This window comes from Fundulus heteroclitus, chromosome 2 (genome assembly GCF_011125445.2).
Source record: "Fundulus heteroclitus isolate FHET01 chromosome 2, MU-UCD_Fhet_4.1, whole genome shotgun sequence".
Taxonomy (NCBI): Eukaryota; Metazoa; Chordata; class Actinopteri; order Cyprinodontiformes; family Fundulidae; genus Fundulus; species Fundulus heteroclitus.
Window position 1 is genome coordinate 17,051,260 of NC_046362.1, and position 22,211 is coordinate 17,073,470.

A 22,211-nucleotide genomic window follows, 5' to 3' on the forward strand; every position below is an offset into this window, starting at 1 on the left:
TTTTTTTCTTTTCTTTCACTGCTTTGCAAGGGGAAATAAAAGCCTCAACCTCCCGGGCTCCACCCAACCTTCATGTGTGGAGTTACCCCAAACAGACTCAGCGCACAATGAACACAGGACATTAAAAGAACCAGATGTGCAGTACGCTTGTTTTACAAACACGTACGAATACAGAATATACAATGTATTAGCAAATGTTCTGTTTGCAGTGACAAAAAAAATAAAAAATAATACATCACAAACAGAAAATGTAGAAATATCAGGTTATTTTTTGTCATCAAAAAAAAAAAAATGTGCAAGTGATCATTTAGGGTAATAACTTATACGCAAGCTTTTATTGATCATTTGAGATCAACGTGGAAACAAACTCCCCCGTTTCTGAAACGAGGTGAGAGGGATGACATCTGTACATTAAAACCCCTTCCAACACAAACACACCAGCTGATGTCGGAGCGACACATGAACAAAAAAAAAAAAAAACCAAGAGAACATTTTCTTTTAAGCAAGCGAGGGTGAGATTTTCTCGTGTGAAAAATACTCAGTCACATCAGTAGACGTTTGGAAAAAAAAAAAAAAAAGGACAATCAAAACCATGTATGCATTTCGTTACACCGAGAGGCACTCAGTGTGATACTTTGCTTATTATTGCGAGCATCTTCTTAGTGATATTTGCTACAGAGAAGAGGAAAAAGGTCGATTTTGTCATCAAATGGGAAATCCATTCATGTTTGTTTTTAAAAAAAAAAACAAACAAAAAAACACTTCATGTGGTGCAATTAAAAAAAGAAAAGAACACGCCATTGGTCTGAATAAAACCACGGTTTCAGGGCTGTCGAAACATACAGAGGCTCAGAACCATGTTACCACATCAAGTAAGGGGATGATGCAAACACACAAGGTGAAAGAGTTAACGTCTTAAAAAACCTGACGAACTACAGCCTCAGCAAGTGGTTGTTCTTACAATCAGGAAAAAAAAAAGAAAAACGAACGGGAAAAAAAATACTGCTGTTTCAGTTTTAATAACAGGAATTTGTCCTCAAAAATCCATAAAAGCAACCTTAAATAGCCTTTAAAAGAGCAGATTCTAGTTTTGCTATAAGCCAGAAGGAAATAAGTGCATTACCCCAGACCCAGCACACTGATACAGGTACTGTCCGGGTACTTTTTCTTTTTTCTCTTTTATCACTATCGTTTTTATTATAATCATAATTTGTTGAGTCCTAATATCAATAATACATTAATAGGCGATGAAATTATTTAACTAATAGGGTGGCCAGGCTTAAGAATCAATACTTGGTTCATAAAATTAACTTATCTAGCACCACACATTAGGGCAACACAAAATAAATGTCAGCACACCCCTATCTCTATCAAACTAATCCTAAAGGAGGGAAGCAAAGTAGAAACAGCTTCATCGTACAATATGATGCAATCGATAAACAGATAAATATTTTCACTGGGTAGACCTTAGTAGCAGTATTTTCCTCTTACCTATACAGACAGAAGTTACAAAGCTACCTTTATACATGTGATCCATAATAACAATAATAATAATAATATTAAATATGATGAATAAAAACTGCTGAGAATGGGGGAGAGAATGAGGAAAAGAACACACACAGTAATACAGGCTGGGAACCGAACTGGTCAAATATACAGATGAGACGTCCACAGAAATTGAAAAAAAGAAGAAGAAAAAGACTCATGATAAATAAGAGGGTGTATTTACATGCAGATGCACAAAGAATGAGAAATTATACACCAACATATATTATTGCTTGACATTCAATTATGGCTAAAGATCGCGTCCTTTTTTTTTTTTTTTTTTTTTTTTTTTTTAACTTTTCAAACTATTGTCCTTAAACGTAATTTTAATCTTAAATCGTTATTACATGTGCTTTGGAAAATGAGTTTATTAAAAATGCAATGACAGATTCATAATTCTGGGTTACAGCACATGCTGGCAGCTTCCAAACACGACGACACGATGCCGGCTTTCACAATCTGGGGTCAAGGAGGGCTCCAAAATCTGACATTTTGTTAAGATACAAACTTATTTATTCCTGTATGAGCCAGCCCAACCAACAGAGCAGGAAAGGCATTTTTTTGGAGCCGTCACAATGCTGTCTATGTTGCCCCCGTAGAGTTTTTGCAAACCACTGAATTGTTCAAGGCGTTATGCTTTAAAAAGAAGAGGAAAAAAACAGAAAAAAGAAAAAACACAAAACAACCAATACTTAATATGGATGGATCTAGCTCAGCATTTCCAAACCTTTTTCCTTTTTTAAATTCTCTAAAAGTAAAGCAAAAATCTCCTCATCCACATAACCCTGTTCCTCTGTAATTATTAAAGCCTTGTCTGGGTTTTTTTTTTATTTTAGTCACACACTTTAAGAACAAAACACACACACACACACACACATATATACACACACACATACAGAGACTATTGCTTTGTACAAACAGACAACATAGAGACAGAAGGAACAGCATATCGTTACTGTATACTACACACAGACTGAATAGCACACGAAGTGGAAAATAATAAAAATAAAAATAAAAAAGGGTGAAAAAGACCAGTGGCGGTTCTTGCATGCATGACACTCTTGGGCCAGCGGCTCCTTCTGGTGCCTGCCGCCTCCAATTAAAATACAGGAAATTATCAGACATCCTGGGATGGGATAAAATGCAGTGCGTTTGCATTATGATTATTTTTTAAATCTAGTGCTTTTGCGCCCCCTTGTCAAATGCTACCCTGGGCAACTGCCCATATCAAAAACCGCCACTGAAAAGGACATAACAGTTTTAAGTGTATTTTATAGTTGTATCCAAGTACTAGTGTGTTTGATGACTGTTTTCTGTTCTCCTGTCTCTATCGCAACCACACCAGCACATGTGAAGAGGAAAAATAAACTGAAGGGATTATTATTACTTCTCGGTACAAAGTGTAAACATACTGGATGAATAGTTAATTAAAAAAGAAAGGCTGATAACTGCAATGTAGAGACCCGTAATTGCAACACAAGGCATATTGCTCGTAATATTTTTTGTAAAATGCATCACAGAGCCAATCATCAGGCTCACCTTTTCGTGCTTTGAAAGTGGCAGACCTTAGCTGATCATGTGTGAGAAAATAGTTGGTAGTTATGCAACTAGAAAACATGCTGAAAACAAACCATTTTAAAAAGGAAAACAGACAATTCTCCTTTGAAAAAAAAAAAAAAAAATCCCATAACAGGAACTGCAAAGTTCAGTGTGCCTTGTCAAAAAGATTGGCCCGTCGAGCTGCACGTCAGGCATTCCCTGTCCACCTCCCTGAGCGTTCACACCGCCTCCTTTCTATGTGCTGTTCTCACCAGGGCGGGGGGCGGGGGCCACAGACATCTTTCACAAACCTGGATTGTCTAGCAGTGCTCCAGACTGGGGGCAGCAGGGGTTGCTTTGCTCGGAGACTGAGGTTAACCAGTCGTACAGAGGGCTTGTGCATAATATCCAAAGAGAATTGGACCATAAGAACAGCTACAGCAGATCCACTACAACCCAAACACAACCAATTCAGTATTGCATAAGAATATTTTGGTTTTTCTAACAAAGAGGGTAATCCTTTGTAAAGACCCTGATGACACCATCTGAAATAAAAAAAAAAAAAAAGATTTTTTTTTTCTCGTCTGATAGGAAAAATGTTTTGTGCTGAAAAAGTGTAGTTTGTAAAAGTGATGAGATTATTGTTTTTCATTTCTTGGCTAAAAACTGCACACAGTTAAAACCAAATATTTACATACAATCTATAAAACAAAACAAAAAAGAAAAAAAAAAAACCTTTTCCCCTCCTCACGGTCTGAAAAGAAATCAGACTAGAAATGTCCTGTTTTACATCAGTTAGGATTACCAAAAGTATTCCTATTAGCGCAATAACAGAATTAAATAAAAAAAAATTCTCTCCAAAGTCAGACATTTAAATATATCATCTTAATGTTTGGTAGACTTGCCTTACAAACTAGGTCAAACGTTTTCTGTTTCTTCTACAAGCTTCTCACAATAGCTTGCTGGACAATGATTTTTGGTCCAGTCCTCCCCTGGCAGAAATGGAGCCAGGTTTGTAAGCAGATTTGCTTTTTGGCTCTGCCTAAAAAAAGTTATATATATATATATTCTATGGTGGTGAGACCAGGACTTTGTGATGGCAACCCTAAAATATTCACTTTGTTATTTTACCTTAAGCCACTTTGTAACTAATTTTGGTGGTATGCTTAATGACACTGTCCATGTGGAGGACCCATTTGTGCCACAGGTTTAAGGTGATTGGCTGACGTCTTGGGGTGTTGCTTCCATATTTCAGCATACTACTCTTTCCTAATGATGCACCCTATTTTTGTGAAGTGCACTAGTCCTTCCTGTAGCAACACAACCCCACAGCATGATGCCGTCACTACCCTACTTCACAGTTGGGCTAGTGTGGAGGCTTGTGGACTTCCCTCTTCCGACAAATATAACAATGGTCATTATGGCAAAAACACTTGAATTGTAACTAATTTTTTTTAAGAGCAGAGGATGTCTCGGATTTTTTTCGCCCTTTAATCCTAAATGATTTAAAACAGGAAAAGTGTAGTCTGACATAAAGTCAGACAAGGAGAAAAAAAAAGGTATCTTTTTAACAAAGTGTAAATAAACATCTGGTTTGAACTGTACATCGGCAATGAAAAGTCAGCGATACATTTTTAAATTCTAATTTTAACCGATTCCCATGGAAACGTCCCTGAAACAAACAAACAAACAAACAAAATTAAACTAAACACGATGAATACAAACAAATGTCCTCTCGAACAGAAAGGCGAAGGATAAAAACAACAACAACAACAAAACAATTCTTCCCTGAGGGGTGACAGCACAAGGCATTAACGTCTTGTGCAAATTGCACGGCAGAGGAATGATAAGAGTGCAAACAGAGAAATAACGAAACAAAACTCGATTCTGTTTTACAGTCGGTGACGAATGTATTAACACGCTTTGCTGGGTTTTCTAAAGGGATATTTTTTTTTTCTTTTCTTTTTGTCTTTAAGGATATCAAGAAGCTGCTACCGAGATTGCTGGAATGTCTTCAGAATCCATTCTACATTTTAACCAAGTAGACTGGAAAGCGGAAGCAACGACTACAGTTTGGCACATCCAGGGGTTCTTTTTTTTTTTTTCTACGTTTTTTTTTTGTTTTTTTTTAACCACTTTTTACCACCACACTGACAAGAAAGACACACTTAACAAAAACAAAAGCACAACAACAAAGCGTTCTGAAACTAGCACTTGTCCTACTGTTTTGTTTTGTTTTTTAATACGTCCCCCTTCTAATCGTACAAACAGCTAGTCTTCGTTATTGCAGGGATACAGTTAAGTGCTACCTGACATCTTTTTTCCTCTCCCTCGTCCTCTTTCGTGGGTTTGTTAAACCAAAACGAGTTACAAAAATAGAAGCTTTACTACCAGACAAGGCTTTGAAAATTCACTTTCCCTTCGCTGTTTTTTTTTTTTCTTTCGGTGTTCCGTTAAGGCGCTGCTGGGCTGAGGCTATGGTAAGAAGGCAAAAAGTCACTCTTATTGAAAAAGAAGAAAAGAAAAAACACACCTTTTGACCGAGGTTCGTACAGTGCTATGCAAAACATTTTTTATAACCCTTGAACTTCTTTATAGATTTTTGTCACGTTACAACTAAAAAACTTCAGTGTGCTTTGATGGGATTTTATGTGGCGGACCAACAAAAAGCAACGCATAATACTGCAGAAAGAATAAGACTTCAATTTTTTTTTTTTAGAAAATTATAAAAAGTGCAGCCTGCTTTTGTATCAGATTTCTTCACTCAAGTACCCTGAAATAAAAATCCATTGCAACCAAGTCCTCATCACTTCATTACTAAATAAACTCCCCCTGATCTATTGTAAAGGACAGATGGTTTCTTAGAAAATGTTAGTGAACAAACAGGGTCATGAAGGCAGGTCAGGGATAAAGTTTTGGAGGTGTGCATGGATAAAAGCTGCCGTTATCAGAATCAGAATAAAGTTTAATTGTTAAGTTTGTGGGTGCAAACATTGAATTTGACTTCGGATTCAAAAAGAAAACGATAAAACTTCTTATCCAACGACAAGAAGCTTCCTCTGGTCAGATGAGACCCTGAGCACACCCTACCAACAAGGTGGTGGCAGATCCATGCCATGGGCATGCTTTTGAAATAGAAATAGACAGCACACTTTGGTGTAAAAAAAAAAAGAAAGAAAAAAATAAGAATTTCCATCCCCCTTCAAAATTATTTGCCATTTATGTTGGCCCATCACATAAAACCCCAATAAAATGCATCCAGTATTGCACTAGAAGGTTATTACATGATAAAATGTCTTATAAAGTAAGTTCAAACAGTAGGATTTATTTTGCAACACACCGTAGGCGTGCTTTTAGGGTAGTAAGCTCACCTCTGCGACGCTTCCTCGTTTTATTTCTGTCTTCCACTAGGTGGAACAGTTGGATTACAATCTCAGTGCGTTTTCTCCACTTTGACCACATGGCAAGAAATGTGTATTTTATTGTGCTTGGTTGTACCCTGTTAAACATGATCTACACAGTCAGTCAAACTAGAATTTAAATCAAACGCTTATAAATGCTTATGATATAGTGATCTGCAAACATCCCGACTTCAAAAAAGGTTTTATAATTTAACAGCATCCAAACGGAGGCCATAAGGGATGCTGAGAATCCTGATTTGAAGGGTGCATTCTCACATTAATTGTGCCGTACACTTGAAGTTGTTGCAGGAAAAGAAAAAAAGAGTGTCTTTAGATTGCCTTCTAATCCACGCCTCATTGATCGCCGTCCAGCAGCCGCATTGGGCCGTCCTACCAGAACCCCACCCCCAGAACACTTCCGGGCCAATACCATCCATAGCTCCCCAGAATAATCTCTGTGACCATGATTCAGCTTGTACTTCTTGTGCACATGCAACACATCACTAGGTAAATATACAAGTCTTAAATTAAACAAAGGTGTAAATAAAAGTGCCTTATCAATTCAACAATTAAGAATGGTCTAACTACTAATATCATACATGTTATTTAAAATAGATTCTATAAACAATTATTTTTTTTCTGTATTGTAAGTACTTATGACCATATACCCTGTAGTACATTATAAAACAGGTGGAATGGAGCCTTTTCATTGCGTCGGTGCCCCGGGCTTCTTCGGGGCACCTGTCCAGAGAAGGATTAATAGCAGATGGCCTTACATGATTTTCACTATGCAACAATGGTGGATGGAGTCCTTGACAGCTAAAATCATTGCGTTTTCATAAGAATTACCAGAATTCTAGTTTTTTTTTTCTCCTTTTAAACGATTGTCCTTAAAGAGGCGCCGATTGCATCACCGTGCCGAGGGAACCTCCCAGAAAGTTGCTGTGAGTTTTCATTTTGAGCGCTGCTTCCAAAACAAAAACAAACCAAAAAAAAAAAAAAAAAAAAAAAGAGATAAAATGGCTGAACTTGACCAAAGTGTGCACGTTGCTTAGGTGAATTAATTAGGCCTGGGGGATTGTGTATTTTAAAGATGAAAAAGGTTAAATTGTGAGAATACTAAAAATTGTTTAAGGAGTGCAAACTTGGAAGATAATACTGATGCGGTCGTCTTTTAAGTGTTGCTTATACTTTTTTTTTTTCACCCCCAAATCATGGGAAAAGCAAAGAACACCGGTGAAATGTTGTTTTTCTTCTTCAAAAAAAAGTGCATAAGAGGGCCAAGTTCAGCCAGACAGAAATTATTTGTTCCTCCCTCCTCTTCATGTCCTGCTGGGGTTCTGTTGAGTCTTCCTTTGAGACTTAAATTCAACACAGTAAACCTTGACAATCAGCTACCCAATGCCCTCCCCGCCTCCACTGCAAAAAAAAAAAAAAAAACAGGAAAAAAAAAGTTGAACAACGTGCCATCTGTCCGCTCCGGTCTTGTGCAGGGCACCAGTAAAGTGTCTCAGATTCCTCCTCCACGTCGCCCACACCTCCCCTCCCCCCCCAAACGGAGGGCACACCGGCACCTGGAGGAGGGGGGGGGGTGGGCCTGTTACCCATCGACAGGCATGGACTGCTCAAAGTCTGATCCGAACAGCTCCTTATATAAGGGGGGGAAGTGGGCACGCACAATGTCTGGGTATATTGCTTTGAAAGCCGTGAGCTTCTCTGTATGCCTACTGCACAGCGCTCGCAGTGTCGACACTTTGCATATCAACTGTGGGGAGAGAGAGAGAGGAGACAGGCTGTTTAGATTCACGACGAGGCAAGGACATGGAGCAATTGTAGTGAAGCAAAAAAAAAAAAAAAAAAAAAAAAAAAAAAACAGTCCTCCCTGCAGTGCTGTCTGTGCCACACGGGGCAAAAAGACGTGTAAATGTTGAGACTATGTGACACTTTCTTTTAGGAAGAAAGTACAATTGATACATTTTCACTTTTCTAAGGAAAAAAAAAGGAATTTTTTTTGTTGCTTTGTGAATGCGCTGCCCCGGGTTTGTGAACTAAGAGTTTGGACACTAAATAGTGAGATTTCTTTACGGCTCAGAGTAGATCAGGCTGCGACATACCTTTGTAAGAATACCATCCTCTCTGTGGTTCTTTTGCAGAACATGTTGAAGGGCCAATTGGATCTTCTGCTGAAGTTTCTCCACTTTCACCTTCTCCTGAAGCCAGGATCGATCTAGAAGGGTAGGTTTCACAGCTTTATTTATTGTTTAAAGACAAGAAAAATTACAGTTTACAGTTCATATAGCATTTCATTATATAAAAAAGGATGTTTGCAGTATGCCGTGCCTTAGAAAAGAAGCCTTACCCCTTGGAAATGTCCCCGTTTTGTCACAAACCTAAATGCATTTTATTGGGATTTTATTTTACAGACCAACACAAAGTAACACATTTATTTATTTTTTTTACAATAAAAAAACTTGGAAGAAGTGTGGCATGCATTCAGCTTGGGATAACACTTTCTTAAATCGCCATTGGATGCAATGACAGCTCGGTGTTTCGGTGTACGTCTATAGCAGCTTTGCCAAATTGTTGCCAATTCTTCTTTGCTAAATTGCCCAACGTCCCCTAGATTGGGTAACCTTCCAAGACATGCCACAAATTCTCAATTGAACTTTGGTTTAGACTCGGCCAATTTAACACGCAAACATGCTCAGTCTGTATGTTTAGGGAAGTCCTGCAGGAAAACAAACCTCAACATGTTCGCTACAGATCCATTCATTTTCCCAGCAGCTCTGACCAGCGAACCAGTTTCTGCAAAGAAAAAGCCCCCCCCACGGGATGCCGCTGCCATCATCATGTATTAATCTGACAAAACGATGTTAAGGGCTCTGTGCATCATTCCTTTTCATGCGCAACTAATAACTTTAATGTCAACAGGTAGAGCCACCTGAGCTGGGGATCTCCGGCAGCACCTCTGGAGTTGCAATGGTGCTCTTGGCTGCATCGTTGATAAATGCACTCCCTCCCTGGCCTGCCACTTTACGTGGATGTCTCAATAGGTTTGCAGTTGAGTATTTTCAGATCATGAACTGACCAAAGCTCCATGAGACATTCTAAGGTCAGGACATTGTTTCATGACCCAACCAGCTGGTCTGCTGCACTCCTCGGTCTTTCATGATGCAATTTGCTCACTTACGTTTTCTAGCAAACCACTGAGGCCTTCACTAAACAACTGTACTAACATTAATTACACATGTGGCCTCTATTGACCAACTAGGTGACATTTAAAGGCAGTTGATGGCCCTGGATTTTCTTTAGGGGTAACACAGTAAGAAAGGCTGAATACATATGGATGCCACACTTTTTGTTGTTTTTTTTAAATTTATTTTTATAACCATAATAATTTTCCTTCTTCATTACAACTGTCTGCAACTTTGTGCTGCTCTATTACATAATATCCCAATAAAGCGCACACTTCAACGTGACCAAATGGAATAAAGTTCAAGGGGTACGGGTACTTTTGGAAGGCAGAGCATATTGTTATGGTGAGTAGGTTATTGTGGCGGCTCCCACCCCTCTCCCCCTCTTTGTTGCTGTGACTGACACCTACCAGCAGACATCAACACAAAGGCAGAGAACAGGGCGATCTCATCCTCAGACAGGTGCATAGAACACAAGTTTTTCCCAAACTCGAAGACGGAGCTGATCAAGTCGTCACAGCCTGCCACAGCAAAGGACATGGAGAGAGAGAGAGAGGGAGAAAGAGAAGGGGCTTAGGATGGGGAAGACCAAAGAACAACATTCACGCTTGATCTTTATTGGGAGAGAGGCGCACAAGGAGGGGAGAGGAAGGGGATGGGATAAAAAAGAGCAGCGTGCTGACAGCACATGGGAGCATCTTAAGCAGAACAGGCAATGCTTTTACTGAGTTTTGCCTCCCAGACGAGTCACTTTTGGCAGTTGGGCGGTGTTATGCAAGCTAAAATGAGGTCACTATTGAGGCTTTTAGTTAAATCAATTATTGGGGACGCACACAGACAGGCACATGCCACGGCTGCTCGGAAAGCCCATCACTCTCCCGCCGTCTGCCGCCGTCCCCTGCTATCTGTTAGAGGGACGTTCACTAATGCATAAACAGGGTGATAAACAAGCACAAAGAAAACAGGACTGTGCATCCTCAAAATCACTGTGGGATGCCTTTACAATTTGCCTGTCAAAAAAGCTACTTCCAAAGCAGAAAATCCATGGCGGAAAAAAAAAAAAAAAAATAAATAAAAATATCACAGGAAAATATGACAGTCAAACATGGCTGCTATTTGTTTTTTGCCTAAGATGTTTCATGTCAGACTATCAGCGATAGTTTTGATAGCAGCTTCCCCCAAAGACTCCCCGTCTGGCTTTATTTATTCCAGTTACAGGAGCCATATGTGGCGGCGCCTCGGCAACATCTCTGTTCTACCATAAATAACCGCTGAAGAGACAGAAATGCCAGGTGAGGAAAGGGATGAGGAGCTCAGTGTTTGCTTCCAGGCCTTCAGCGTCGAGCACAGAACAACAGCCGACTCTAATTTTGGCTGCTACACCAAGGAGAGGAGGAAGACACTGTAAAGAAACACTCTAGATCCACAAACACAGCAGCTCTCCAACACACAGGCAGGCAGGCACCCACGCCTGCATGCCTGCCCGCCCGCCTGCACACCCACTCCACTTACCTAATGACTTGAACACATCAGGTCCGGCGTATTTTCCATCGAAATAGACTGTGTTGTTTTGTGAGTCAAAGGCACGGCACATTCTGACAAACACAACTTCCAGAGAGCCTGCAGAGACAGACAGGAGAACAAGATGCTGAAGATTTTCTTTTTTTTTTTTTTTTTTCCCCCCCTCCCCTTCTAACATCAGTCAGAGGTGCAAAACACATGATTATCTTTGTGCTAATCTTCCAAAATATGAGAAAACAGCCGCTTTGAAATATGCCTGCTGGCAGATGAGAATAAAACCTGCCTCCGCAGATGAAAACATCATTGATAGAAGGCTATTCTTCCACAGAGACGAGCTTGACAAAAATAGGCAGCGATGTTACTTTTTCATTCACACGCTCTCTTTTTTTTTTTAGCTGAAAAGCTTTTTATTAGGTGCTACAATCTGTACTACTAGATGGGAGAAAATAAGGAGAAAAAGAAGTAAATACGTAATGGAGAGTGTTGTTGACAGAGCTGAAAAAGGTGTGTAAAAAGCCTTGTGATAAATTCATCTTTTACTGCAACAGCTTCGTCTCCCGCTGAAAAATTTTGATAATTCCAACCTTTAATTTGAGCACATGTACAGTATATGGAGAAAAAATTTAACATAAAAATCCCTAATGCTGCACGTATCAACACCCCTAACATTTCCCTTATTATAAATGTCACAAAAATGTTTTTATGATCTTTTTAACCATCTCTTTCCAAACTTGAGCAGAATGTCTAGGAACCTTTATTGAGTAATGCTTAACTTCCTGTTTCCCTGGGGTATTAATATTGTGTGACAGTGAGGCCTATTTCTCTTGGCCGCTATTCAGACAAGAGAAGATCGCACTGAGGTAAGGCGGACGTGTGTTTATCTTTATGAATCAGGAAAGAACAACAGGAAAATGGCTGCTTGCCTAAACTCACCCACACCTAAAATCAGGGAAATCATGAAAAACTTTAAAACTAGAGCTGTGAGAACAAGTCACTTATCTCACCAACATGCAGCGTCAGGATGGTGAGGGAGGAAAAAAACCAAAAACAAAAAAACACCTCCACGACTATTAGACGCCATCTGCATGTCATCTGGTTGAAAGTAAGGCTAGAAAAGGCCCTCGATAACAAATCTGGGTAGTTTAATGAAAGCTACAGAAAATGGGCACTTTGATTAAAACAAACTAAAAATTTATGCAACAACCACTCCAAGTGGGTTTGGTGTGAAACCAAAGATGCATTTCATGCCCAGTGTTTGGTTTGCTGAAAGATATAGAATACTGTTATCCGTTTTCTCTTCCAAATATCAGCAGACACTTGTTAGAATTAGTTTGCTACGCCAGGAGATTTGCACTGGTAATGGGTCATTATTGGTCTTTCAGCAATATAATGGGTTAAACAGATAAATCCTGCGGCATAAACTCAAGAGAAGAGCGCACGAGAAAGGACTCAGGACGATGAGACTGCGCGAAGATAAATGCTCAAAGATGTCTCCGTTTGCTCCAACTTCATGAAACTTTATGCAAAAAGTTGGAGCTGTTCTGACAGCAACAGGAGGTTAAGAGGAATTTATCTTTACCGGCGGGTTCCAGTAAGTGAGGGTGGCATTGTGCATCTGCATAAAGACAAGGGACTTTATCAGAGCAGTTCAGACATCCTACATTTTAGGGAGAAACATTAAAAAAAAAAGTCGATAGGTATTATCAGAACTGCTGTCTTATACAGCGTCTGCCTGCGCCATGTGTGCAGCGGGGAACAGAGGGGAACACAAAGAGTCGGAGGCCGGGCTGGAGTGGGGTGGGGTCGCCTGTCTGTTACGCTGTCTGTGGGTGTGAAGAAGAGGAGCTTTTGTGCAGTCAGGTCAGCTACAGCCCCCGTGACAACGGCGGAGCGGGGCCGGCGGAGGTGAGCCGAGGTAAGTTTGACGGCAGCGGGGCCATGTTGACAGGCTGTCATACCTGCTTTCAGCAGCACTATCTGATCGTTCTGACACAGCTCCATAAAGCCGTCGATGCGCTTGGCGAACTCCACCACATACTGAATGGCCTCTGTTATTTTGATAGCACACAGCTGCCACATGACTTCCCGGGGCTGAGGAACAAGATAGGAGAGAGAGAATGTTTTATCTGCCGTAAAACAATAGTTCCGATAACTGCAGCCGCGACGGAGGTGCGGCACAGAGCCAGCCGTCTCACCTTGCTCTGGTAGCTCTCCACCTCCTCCTGAAGGAAAGCCTGCCAGGTCATCTGCTGCAGCTCCTCTCTTAGGTACTGACATGTCTCCATGTGCGACTTTGAGATGTTCTGGGCCAGGTGCTCTGGAATAAAAAATCACAATCATCACCGTGACAAACCGAGATGGTTTCAGATGAGATCTGAGTGTCACACACACAGAGCTACGTGAAAGCGAAGACCTCAGTGATGAAATATGCCACAAGAAAAAGAAGAGTTATTTACTGAGCTCTCATGAAGAAGGAAAGGGGGGGGGGGGGGGGGGTGAATACATGTGGGCTTTCTTTGGGAGAAAGCTTGTTGACATTTCCTTATACCGCCTGCAGGAAGCTCATAGCTTAAGGTTGAGGCGAAGCCAATCTAGTTATGACACAAATGCATGGAAAGGGGAGGGGGATGGGTGCCACGTTACTCACTGAAACAAAGGTCACATTTTCTCTCAGAGAAATATTGAGTATAAGAATTTAAATGGTTTTGAAAACACATCTGTTAAAAGGAGTTCCTAGGCACAAGGGAGCCTAAAAAAAATGATTTCCCCAGACGCCTGCCCTGCTGGATCCCGATTGGCCCTAATTAATGGAAACTAATTACAAAAAAAAAGAGGCTCTTTTAATGAGTGTTGGAGATGAGTCTCCAACCTCCTGCTATTTTAAGCAACCTTTGTGTCGTTTGCCCCACGGTTGAGTTGTTCTACCCCCCGCCTTCGTTTCGCTGTCTCTCCTTTAACCTCTCCCTTCCTTTCCTTGCTCCTTACCTAGTTCAGCCATGGAAACGGTGGGGGAGGTCTCGCCGTTGGTGAAGGAGCAGTATGGAAAGAAGCCAGAGCCGGGGGCAAAGTCGCAGATGGGCTCCGGCTTGATGCCGTTGATGTCCAAGCCCGACTGATCGGGGGACGGCTGGATGTCCAGGTAGAAGCTGCTGACCGCCGAGTCGGGCTTGCTGCCATCAGGAGTGTGGCCGTCCATGTAGCCGCTGAGGTCGTCGTGTAGCTCCGTTAGGCCGTTGGCTGAGAGACCATAGCTAGGTGTGAGCGGCTCTGCCTCCCCGGGCTGCTGTTGGTGGTCTCTCTGCTGCTGCTGCAGCCGGTGCTTCTGGACCTCAGCGTACAGGCTGTCTCGCTGCTTCTTTGACATGCGGCCAAACTTCACCGCTGGAGCAAAAAAGGACAAGACGAGTGTCAGAACCAAGTAAAAAGAAATTTATATATATATATATATATATATATATATATATATATATATATATATATATATATATATATATATATATATATATATATATATATATATATACATACACACATATACACACACAAGGCTAAAATAAACCACACAAATAAAATAATTATAATAGGACGTTATGTTTTGGACAATTTTATTGAGAGATACAGTTCAGATTCTCAATTATCACCCTTATCAAGTAACCTGCAGTTGATTTTTCTCCACTTTTAGATATAATAGTCATTAAAAAAAAATAAAATTTTTTTAGAAATGGTAGGTTGGTCCTTGAAGAAGATCGAAAACTGATTCTATATTCACAGCAGTAGGCGTAGCTGTTGCTTTTCTGTTCAAAATAAGAGCAAACATCATGTTTTGCATTTTTTTGCTTAAAGTTTTTGCGTAAATATTTGATACCGTTAAGTCAAACTATTTTTGCTCTAGAATCCCATACTGGCCTGCTTGAAACAATAATGAGCAGCACACAATATTCGGTAATGCAGCATGCAATGTTCAGACCACATTAGTAATCCTTAACTACACATTAGCGAACAGTGTGAGGCTCATAGCAAAACAAAACACTAAAAAGACAAGATATAAAACAATGAGAAACTTTATATTGTGCAGGAGAACACAGCAATGATTTTTAATAGGAGCAACACTGTAAAGTGCAGAAACAAATGAGTTAGGTAAAAAAAAAGAATAGCTCAAGAGAGAGTCCTACATGAGAGAAAAGGACAAGTTCCTGCCTTCCATTGTAGGCCCTCCAGACTAAACTGTTGTGATGCGAATGAGACTTCTTGGCTGACGCTCTGGGGGACTGACAGTAAGTCAGGAGGTCACAGTGTGCATGTGTGTGAGCGTATGTGTGTCATTTATCTAATGTGTGTGTGTGTGTGTGGGTCTATGCAAATAACGTGTGTGCAGGGTGACAGGAAGGAGACTAAAGAGCATAGTGGGTCTAATATGTTCAGTGGGGCTAAGAGTCACCTTCCTCCAGTCGAAACCTATAAATACACACCTATATAAGTGTGTCTATAGTGGTGATGAACTGTGCATCACTTAGCCATGCACATCCATGACTATATATGTGCAGGGGGATGGGGCAAGCTCTGTGAATGTACAAGTACATACAGATTCTCACTTCAAATCTGTGAAACCATGCCTTAGCGCAAAAAAAAAAAAAAAAAAAAAAAAAAAAAAAATCTGCTCTGTTTGGACAGAACCTCCTCAACTCGGGCTAGTCTGGACCTGCCTGACAAAGAGGGACACAGATGCCCACCTAGGGGGGGCTCCCATTGCAACAATCTTGGCTACAGCAGCAATAACAACACCCTCTAACAACTTCCTGTTTAAGAAGACAGGTTTTTATGACGGCAACAACTCTCCCACCGCTGGCACATAATGAACATTGTCAGATGTGTTCCCACATGTTCCAAATCAGATCAATGGTTTCTCCATGAACAGCTGGACAGTTAATGGCACTGTCTCGTTATGTTTATATACACTGCTCTCCACACTTATTGATTTCCTGGTTGAATTATGTATACTCTCACACTGAAGAAAAAAAAATCTGGTAAAAAAAGACCTTAATTCTGAGCAGTGAAAAAAAAAAAGGTAAGAAATCTTGTCAAAATGCTTTTTTTGTTATCATTACTGGTGTCAATGTTATCTGTATGCCTGGTTGACTCAGTAAAATGTTGGCTCAGAATTTTTGTATTATTTTTATTTTTATAATTTACGTTTTCAACAACATCAGGAGTACACTATGACTTCCTGTTTACCTGAGGTATAAGTAAGAGGCAGCATAGACGTCCACATTTTCTTAGCCACTCTTCAAAATGGGAAAGACAAGAAAACACACCCTTCAAGTAAGCTAGGTGTTTTGTGATGCCAATAGAGCTGCTCATGAAAGACGTCAAATTACTAAATCTAAAACAGCACAGTGCCCATGCGCCGCGGTCATTTTAGATAGTGAACGGAGCTGACATGGTAACAACAAAACGCTGCTGCGTTGGCATTTGCTGGAGTGACTCACAATACGATAATTGTGACTGTGTGAAATTTTCTTCAATTCGTTTTCCTGAACCCCGAAGGAATGCAGAGAAATGTCAACATTGGATGCAAGCTTGTAAGCGAGAGGACTTTACTGTGGAAACTGACCAAAAAAATGTATATGTGCTCTCAACATTTCGTCAGTGGTAAGGAGCCAGCAGTTGAATGTCCAGACCAAATACCAGCGACAGCAGCGTCTGTGCAGGTAGGCTTCGTTTTCCCTTTGTCAGTTAGACCTCTGGTATCTTCTTGCTGCCACCTGCTGGAATGGAGTTGTACTGCAGTTTTCCTCACAACTGCCCCGTACATCACTGGGTTGATTTACATAAATGGTCCCCCCTAGCAAATGGAAACTGATTAAACTTCAAAGGCTTTAAATCCTGGGGCTTGCAATGGAAAAGGTGCTTAAGAACCCTTTTGTTTTAAAGGTATAGTGGACGATCTATTTCGCCTTCGAGTTCCAGGAGGATCATCTTCTAGTGTTTATGTGTCCGGTTAGCTTCGGTGTTAGCTGTTCATTGTAGCCCCACTGCTCTCACAGTATTCTTTGAAAATGTCTGAGAGTCGCAAGAAGCAAATGATGAGAAGAAGAAGGCCTCAGAAGAAAGTAAGACCAGACCGTAAGGCCCTGGAAGCCTTATAAAAGTGCATAGAATCCTGATTTTCTTTTGAAATACCAGAGGGTTTAACATAAAAATGTGCTTATTTTTGACAGAAAACTAATGGTAGGTCATCCTTGGTCTTTTACTAGCATATAAAGTCAAAACAAAAGGTATATATCAATACTGAATTACTTTACTAGACAAAATGAACCTTTTTCAGTGGCAACCTTAGTCCACCAACCTAAATCATATAGAAAACCTGTAGAACTAGCTGAATAGAAGAGAGCATAAGAGAGGAATCTGGACAATCTAGAGCAGAGATGTAGAAAGTCAGTCCTTAAGGGCTTTAGATATTTCCCTGACCTAACAGCAAATCGAATGAACGGGTCATTTGTAGGGTCCAGCGTAACATTTGACATGGTGTGGCCTCTTGAGCAAGCTGTGTTAGAGCATGGATACATCTAAGTATTGTGAGGACTGGAGTTAGACACCTTTGCTGAATATAGAGAGATTGAACAAAGAAGGACAGAGATCCACTTTACAGTATGCTTATGAAATATAATAAAAGACTAAGTGCTGTACTATATTGACAGCAGGGCTGGCTGCCTATGGCACAAAATATAATTTGGGATTTCTTAATGAATATAATGAAATTAAATTTTTGTTTTAAAAAACAATACATTTATTCAAAATCATTTTACAAATCTTTACCTGGGATTTAATCTCTGTACAGTTTTATCACAAGATGAAATGCAAACCTATAAATATATATTTTATATATACTGTAAGTAACTCATGGTCATTCACAAAATCCACAACCTCATCCTCTTCAACAGAGCAGAATCTTACGCTGACGGGTGTCTGAACCTGAGCTCTTCACCCGTCGGCGCCCCTCCCTGTTGCACCCACCCACCCACCTGTCGATCCTCTCCCGTAAAAACGACTTACCATCTCGTGACATTCCCACTGCCAGGCACTTCTGCAGCCTGCAGTGCTGGCAGCGGTTGCGGCTGGTGCGGTCGATCAAGCAGTTTTTCTGACGGGGGCAGGAGTACGCTGCATTGCTCTGCTGACTCCTCCTGAAGAAGCCCTGCACGGGGAAGAGGGGCACGGAAAACACGCCTTAGGTTTGCTGAATGGGCCTCTGTGGCCGCAAAAACGCGTTCTGGCACCTCGGAAAGGGGGGGGGGATCGTTTTTATGTCTTCATTGTGCTCCAGCGCTGACAAGATTTATTGCAGCCTGGCGGGGACGTACTGTACTCCCGGTGGTGATATTTTCATTTTACTGCTTGTAAATGGAAATGCAACAAAAAACTACTGCGGTGGTATTTTCTTGACTTCTTTGCTGGCATTTAAAGAGCGCTGTATATCCACCAACAACACGAGGGCGGCATGTTTTGGGTAGTGCACGGTAACAGCGGGCTGGCATTTCTCTTCAGTGGCGTTATTAGAGTTGATTAATGCAGCACAGGCATGTGCGAGGCTAAAGGATTGCAAACGCACACCAACTGGATTCCTCATCCCTTTGACTTAATGAATTGATTCCAGCACATCATTAACATGCCCCACTCTACTGCTCCACACACATATGTCTTAATTAGCTGCTCATTGGCTGTTTAATTACAAGAAAACAGCTGACAGCTGCCAAGTTGCTTTATAATGGAAGCCATTATGGAAACGGAGTAAAACTGCCAGTGACAAGCAGCACTCCTTAATAATGCAATGATTTATGGTCCAAACTTTTGTACTCGCACGTACCAAGAAAGGCCTTTCTGCCTTTGGACTAATTAGCAATCATTAAAGATAGATCTCAGCAGTTTATTCTTTAGCGTTTTATCCTTTCCCGGATCTGTGTGTGTGTGTGTGTGATAGAGAGGCAGCGAGAGGGGCGCTGGGAAGAAGAGCTGAAAGGAGCCTCTTTTTTGTCCCGCACACACACACACACACACACACACACACACACACACACATGCATGCGCGCACACACACACGAGCAAACTGCAAAAAGGTGGAGGCTGGTTGAGGAATGCTAATGATGAGCTTGGTGACGAGCACGAGGTGGGACAGGAATACACGCTGCACAAATTTTCCTTCGCCGTGAATGGCTGGTGTTTTTGAAACAGTACAAAAGGTGGCTTCAATGGGAAGAAACGCGCTGTAGCAAACAGCCAACAATCTGCTATAATTCAAAGCACTCTCCTTTTGATCATCCCATTTCAAGAAGAGCAGCAGAAGCGAAGAAAAAAAAAATGGGGTGGGGGGGGGGGCAGCAAAAAGAGACATGTCCCTGGGAGGGGAAAGGCAGAGGAAGGCAGAGGAATGACTATGTCCTACTAATTGTGGTTTTCTGTGATGTCCTCAGTGGTGCTTGACCACTTTAATGATCGTGCTCTGTGTGTTTACACACCACGCGCCCTCTCCCAATTGCTGTAAAACTCCAGCAACATTTTGAGGATGTTTCTTTCCTCCAAACAAGCAACTTTCTCAACCTCCTTGGTGTCCCCCCCCCCCTCCCACTTTCACATGCTTACAACCCATCACACTAACAGGTTCGCTTCTCTTGATGCTTACCTTACAGCCTTCACATGTTATCACGCCGTAATGGATGCCTGATGATTTGTCTCCACAGATCTTGCAGGGAATTATTTCGATTTGAGCTGCAGAGAAGAAAAGGAAATGAAAGAAATAAATAAATAAGGTGGGGGATGGGGGGGAATCAACATTTTGCTGTCACAAGCTGCTGTACAACCCTCTCACCATGGATCCATGTTGGTACATGAAAGAGCACTGTGCTTCTAAAAAAACATCTCATCCAGTGGCTTTTGAATCCTCACTTCCACGCAGTATTAGCTGAATATTTAGAGCTGTGTTTATGTGTGCGCGCGCGCGAGTTGTTTATTTATTTTTTTATTTTTTCTTAAGGGAAGGATCCAATTTTAAAAGTGCTCGACAACAGCCAGTATAAACATGGCATCAATTTGCAGCAAAAACACAACTTGCAATAAAAAAAAAAAAAAAAAAAAAAATGGCCCGGCTGCCCACAAAACACTAATATCCCACAGTAGAGCAAAAATAAACCCTGTGCAATGACAAAAGCACATTTAGCCATATGAGGAGGTCTATTCCCTGTTGGAAAACCTGACTTCATGCAGCCTCTAAAATTTCAAAACCATAAACCCCCCTAGGAGCAAATCCACTGCAACCACAAAGAATCATAACATGCCCGCTGTGCTGGATGGAGCACCCACTGTGTGTGTGTGTGTGTGCGCGCGCGCGTGTGTGTGTGTGTGTGTGTGTGTGTGTGTGTGTGTGTGTGTGTGTGTGTGTGTGTGTGTGTGTGTGTGTGTGTGTGTGTGTGTGTGTGTGTGTGTGTGTGTGTGTGTGTGTGTGTGTGTGAGCTACAGAAGAAAAAAAAAAAAAAAAACACTCTAGTTTGGCTGTGGCGTTGTGCCGTTGACAGGCCTGAGACGCAGGACAAAAGCCCAGAGAGGATGGGCCTCATCCATCGTCGGCCCTCGCTTTCGGGAGCGGACCTGCAGCACCACACAGACATCAGACACCCAGAACTCCCAGCTCGGCCCTCTGATCTCAGCTTTATCACCGCAGCAGCCGCCGATGCCACGTCGCTCCCTTCCTCCGACCCCCCACGACACACAGACACACGTGCGCCCGCCCTCCAGAGATCTCTGTCGTAGCCCTCCTCAGGCGCGCCGTCTCCATCGGTGCACTGCAGCGCCAGCTATCTGATGTGAACCGAGGAGAGCTCAGTGTAGGGTGTTCTCTCGTGATGTAATGTTTTGTTTGCTTTCAACCGATGATGCAGACTACCAACCAGGGCAGAAAGTGCTCTCACAATTTAGGGCACCCTCGGCACTTAAAGATGTTAAAAAAAAAAAATCACTCTGAAAACTTACAATTCTTTAAATATACACTCACTTTATAAAGTTGACCAGTTAAAAGGATTTTAAATCAGTAATCTAAAGGTTCCAGTTTCCAAGAGATATAGATACCGACAACACAGAAACCCATTTCTTTTATCCGCTGACCAATAGGCAGGATGAGGACCTATGTCTGTCTGGTCACTGAGAGAACGGCAGTTTTTGGTTCCCCAAAGTTTCCACAACAACCATTAGAGGTCATCTACATGCCACGTGGTTGTTTGGGTGACATGCCAGGAAAAAATGAAGAAAAAAAAAAAAAACTTTTCCTGTCCTAATATGGCAAACGTAAACACATGAATTAGGCAAAACTGGAACAGAGTGCCTTCGCCAGAGGAAAACAACATCAATTATTTCAGCAACAAAAACTTTAAGTGAGCTTGGTGTGAACAATGGATTGATACTTTGCAATGTCTATCTCCTGGGCGACATGCTAAGGAGGTTATTCAGCTCTTGGATTCAGGTGTGTTGCAGCAGAGATGCAATTAAAAGCTGCAGGACAGGGGCTCCTAAGGACTGGAGACCCTTGATCCTGAGAAAATGGGCAGAGGAGGATCCAATATTGAATTGTTTCAACAATTGTGCCACCGTTCTATGAAGGATTTTTTCCTAACAAAGTAAATGTATTGAAGTTAAAATATATTTCTCTAAATGTTTAGGTATGATATTATGCTACTGCACTAAAATAAGTATTTACTTTAAGTTTTTTACACATCTTTAGCAGGTGTGTAAACAATTTGACCTGCCTCGTTAATTTTACTTTGTCTGCATCTTTAGTTTTTTAGCCATCTCATCCTCTTAACACCCACACAGCCGTTGGTGGTCTGACCACTTAATCTTAAAATGTCCAATGGCCCAAATGAAAGAAAACAAAACATCAACAAAGGGATCACTGAGCTTTTTGGCACCCATACCCATTAGGTAGATTTTTTCCTACATATACACTTTCAAGTCTCTTCTTAAAAAC

General features: G+C 41.3%; 1 protein-coding gene and 1 long non-coding RNA gene across 4 annotated transcripts in view; one reads left to right on the top strand and one right to left on the bottom strand.

Annotated features, from left to right (window-relative positions):
* Positions 1-22,211, bottom strand: part of roraa (RAR-related orphan receptor A, paralog a) — a 292,047-nt gene continuing 269,836 nt past the window's right edge. For both annotated transcript variants that reach the window (XM_012871474.3, XM_012871475.3), the window contains 9 exons: positions 19,878-19,963; positions 18,254-18,395; positions 14,186-14,581; positions 13,396-13,517; positions 13,159-13,291; positions 11,192-11,299; positions 10,090-10,200; positions 8,600-8,712; positions 1-8,250 (listed from right to left, as the gene is read on the bottom strand). In XM_012871474.3, coding sequence (XP_012726928.1) covers positions 8,086-8,250; positions 8,600-8,712; positions 10,090-10,200; positions 11,192-11,299; positions 13,159-13,291; positions 13,396-13,517; positions 14,186-14,581; positions 18,254-18,395; positions 19,878-19,963 — 1,376 coding nt within the window. In that variant the 3' untranslated portion in view covers positions 1-8,085. The remainder of the gene's footprint in view (positions 8,251-8,599; positions 8,713-10,089; positions 10,201-11,191; positions 11,300-13,158; positions 13,292-13,395; positions 13,518-14,185; positions 14,582-18,253; positions 18,396-19,877; positions 19,964-22,211) is intronic.
* LOC110369068 lies at positions 11,331-16,366 on the top strand. Of its 2 annotated transcripts, none has more exons than XR_002428663.2 (3): positions 11,331-12,060; positions 14,190-14,339; positions 15,872-16,366. It is a non-coding gene; the product is annotated as an uncharacterized LOC110369068 (long non-coding RNA). The 2 variants fall into 2 exon arrangements; XR_002428664.2 differs by lacking the exon at positions 11,331-12,060 and adding an exon at positions 12,067-13,115.